Genomic DNA, 3,658 nt, shown 5'->3' with positions numbered 1-3,658 from the left:
CGGCTGTGAATTCACCCTCAGCGCTGCTGGGTCCGTGTTTGTGCGTCCCCTCCGGGGGTCCTGGGCAGCCTGGCTTCGTGCGGGAGCTGGGGGCTCATTAATTAACCCTGAGGAGTTCATTAGAGCTGGGGGCTCATTAATTAACCCTGCGGAGTTCATTAGAGCTGGGGGCTCATTAATTAACCCTGAGGAGTTCATTAGAGCTAGAGGGTCATTAATTAACCGTGAGGAGTTCATCAGAACTAGTGGGTCATTAATTAACCCTGAGGAGTTCATCAGAACTAGTGGGTCATTAATTAAGTTTGAGGAGAGGTGTTCATTAGAACTAAAGGGTCATTAATTAAGCCTGAGAAGGGTTCATTAGAACTAAAGAGTCATTAATGGAGCCTGACGAGAGGGGTTAATTAGGAATTGAGCTCTGAGCTGTCCCCTCGCTGTCCCAAGCTCTGGGATCGCTTGGCAGCTCAGGGGATGGTTTGGGTGAGGAAGTGGAGGTTGGGATTGGCCCTGAGGTCACTTTCGGGTCTGTGCCACCACACCAGACCCCCCCCGAGCTGTGTCCCTGTCCCCACACCTGTCCTGGGGTCACACTGGGGTCTGTCCCAGCCCCCCTGAGCCGTGTCCCCTGGCTGTCCCCACACTTGCCCTGGCTCTGGGGTCACACTGGGGTCTGTCCCAGCCCACCATTCCCCCCTGAGCCATGTCCCTGTCCCCACACCTGCCCTGGGGTCACACTGGGGTCTGTCCCAGCCCACCATTCCCCCCTGAGCCATGTCCCTGTCCCCACACCTGTCCTGGGGTCACACTGGGGTGTGTCCCAGCCCCCCTGAGCCGTGTCCCCTGGCTGTCCCCACACCTGCCCTGGCTCTGGGGTCACACTGGGGTCTGTCCCAGCCCACCATTCCCCCCTGAGCCGTGTCCCCTGGCTGTCCCCACACCTGTCCTGGCTCTGGGGTCACACTGGGGTGTGTCCCAGCCCACCATTCCCCCCTGAGCCGTGTCCCCTGGCTGTCCCCACACCTGCCCTGGGGTCGCACTGGGGTCTGTCCCAGCCCACCATTCCCCCCTGAGCCGTGTCCCTTGGCTGTCCCCCGGCAGTGGTGAAGCAGCGGCTGCAGATGTTCAACTCTCCGTACACGTCGGTGCTGGGCTGCGTGCGGACGGTGCGCAGGACTGAGGGCCTGGGAGCCTTCTACCGCAGCTACACCACGCAGCTGACCATGAACGTGCCCTTCCAGGCCATCCACTTCATCACCTACGAGCTCCTGCAGGAGCACCTCAACCCCCAGCGCCGCTACAACCCCGGCTCCCACATCGTGGCCGGCGCCGTGGCCGGAGCCGCGGCCGCCGCCGCCACCACGCCGCTGGACGTGTGCAAGACGCTGCTCAACACGCAGGAGAACACGGCCCTGAGCTCCCTCAACATCCGGGGCCACCTGTCGGGCATGGCCAACGCCTTCAGCACCGTCTACCAGCTGGGAGGGCTTCCCGGCTTCTTCAAGGGCGTCCAGGCTCGGGTGATCTATCAGATGCCCTCCACGGCCATTGCCTGGTCCGTGTACGAGTTCTTCAAGTATTTCCTCACCAGGCACGCGCTGGAGAGGAAAACGTCCTCGTGAGGGAGGGGAGAGGAGAGCGGGGAGCTCGCCGTGCCCCGTCCCGGCGTAGCCCGGCTGGGAATCGGGGTGGGTTCGGCGTCTTCCCTGCCCCGGGGTGGGGTTCCCGTGGGGCTCCCCTGGGAATTCCTGGTGATTGAGTGTTCCCCAGGGGATTCCTGGTCATTGAGTGTACCCTGGGAATTCCTGGTGATTGAGTGTTCCCCATGGAATTCCTGGTCATTGAGTGTATCCAGGGAATTCCTGGTCATTGAGTGTCCTCAAGCGATTCCCGGTCATTGAGTGTCTGCAGGAATTCCCGTGGTGTTCCCCAGGAATTCCTGGTCACTCAGTGTCCTCATGGAATTCCTGGTCATTAAGTGTACCCATGGATCTCCTGGTCACTGAGTGTATCCAGGGAATTCCCATGGTGTCCCCATGGATTTCCTGGTCACTCAGTGTCCCCATGGAATTCCTGGTCATTGAGTGTACCCTGGGAATTCCTGATCACTGAATGTGCCCAGGGAATTCCTGGTCACTCAGTGTCCTCATGGAATTCCTGGTCACTGAGTGTCCCTATGGATTCGTGGTCACCAAGTGTCCTCAGGGATTTCAGATCACTGAATGTCCCCATGGAATTCCCGGTCATTGAGGGTCCCCAGGGATTCCCATGGTGTTCCCCAGGAATTCCCGGTCATTGAGGGTCCCCAGGGATTCCCATGGTGTTCCCCAGGAATTCCTGGTCACTCAGTGTCCCCAGGGAATTCCCGGTCACTCTGAGCCCTGGGATTCCTGGTCACCAAGTGTCCTCAGGAATTCCCGATCTCTGTCCCCATGGAATTCCCGGTCACGCAGTGTCCCCTTCCCTTCCTTAAACAACACCACCACCAACAACAAAAAGAAGAGTTTATACAGACTTTTATATTAATATATATATATATTTAATAACTTTATTTTGCGGCAGTGAGATTGCAAACTGCTCTTTTCCTGGGAAAAAAGATGGAAGCTGGAGTTTACTCCTCGTTGAAGGTTTAGGTTATCCAACCTAAGCTGGTTTTTTTTGTTTTGTTTTATTTTTTATCTTTAATTTTATTTTTACAGCAAAGAAACAAGCAAAAAAAAAAAAAAAAAAAAGTCCTGGCGCAGAAGTTCATTTTTATATAAATATGAAATAGCTGGATAATGTTTATCCTTTATTTTTCTATGTAGGCATTTGGATTTGGGTGGGTTTTTAAAGGCTTTTACAGCTGGCTGCGAAGCTGTTCAGAAAAGGGCTCGGGTCCCTCCTGCCCAAGGAAAACCCAAAATCGTTGATTTTGTTGCCAGATTTGCTTTAATGAACCCAGGTGGTGGCCTGGATACTCGTCAAGGTACTTGAGGGGACGAGGAATTGGGGACAACTTCGGGAAAACGATCCCAAAATCCCTTTGTGGGCGAGAGCGGGAAGGAAAAAGCTCGATTCCGTTTGGGGTTTTTGTTTCCCGCTCTTGAAGCTGCGGATTTTTTACCGATTTTATTTTGCGTTTTAAGCTCGCTAAAGGTACATTTTTATTGGCTGTGGCCTCCGCCCTGCCCGCGTTTATTCCCACTTTCTCCTCCCTGAAGCCCTGATCCCATTCCAGGACCTCTCCTGGGATCCCAGCAGTGCCTGGAGCTGCTCTGCTCCCAGGAAGGATCCTGGAGCTGCTCTTTACAGGATCCCTGGCAGCTCCAAAGCCGCCCCAAAATCCTTGGGAAAATCCCAGAGCGGATCCAAAGGCGTCTCCCAGGCTGGGCTTGGCGAGAAGCTGCTGCTGATCCCTGTCCAGGAGGGACAAAAATCCAACCTGGAGAGGGAAAATCCAGCCTGGGGATGGAAAATCCCTACCTGGAGAGGAGAAATCCAACCTGGAGAGGGAAAATCCAACCTGGAGAAGGAAAATCCCAACCTGGAGAGGGAAAATCCCGACCTGGAGAAGGAAAATCCCAACTTGGAGAGAGAAAATCCCACCTGGAGAGGAGAAATCCAACCTGGAGAGGGAAAATCCAACCTGGAGAAGGAAAATCCCAACCTGGAGAGGGAA

General features: G+C 55.1%; 1 protein-coding gene across 1 annotated transcript; it reads left to right on the top strand.

Annotated features, from left to right (window-relative positions):
• Positions 1-1,102: 1,102 nt before the first annotated feature.
• On the top strand, positions 1,103-3,360 carry SLC25A37 (solute carrier family 25 member 37). The gene has a single exon (XM_040087602.2). It carries the CDS (start codon positions 1,119-1,121, stop codon positions 1,617-1,619), a length of 501 nt encoding a protein of 166 aa, XP_039943536.2. The 5' UTR covers positions 1,103-1,118; the 3' UTR covers positions 1,620-3,360.
• Positions 3,361-3,658: the final 298 nt, after the last annotated feature.

The sequence above is a fragment of the Hirundo rustica genome, chromosome 28 (assembly GCF_015227805.2).
Source record: "Hirundo rustica isolate bHirRus1 chromosome 28, bHirRus1.pri.v3, whole genome shotgun sequence".
Classification (NCBI taxonomy): domain Eukaryota; kingdom Metazoa; phylum Chordata; class Aves; order Passeriformes; family Hirundinidae; genus Hirundo; species Hirundo rustica.
This window is presented reverse-complemented; position numbering and strand designations above follow the sequence as displayed.

Excerpts from the sequence above, each read along its gene's own strand:
- SLC25A37 (XM_040087602.2), top strand. The coding sequence starts at position 1,119 with ATGTTCAACTCTCCGTACACGTCGGTGCTGGGCTGCGTGCGGACGGTG.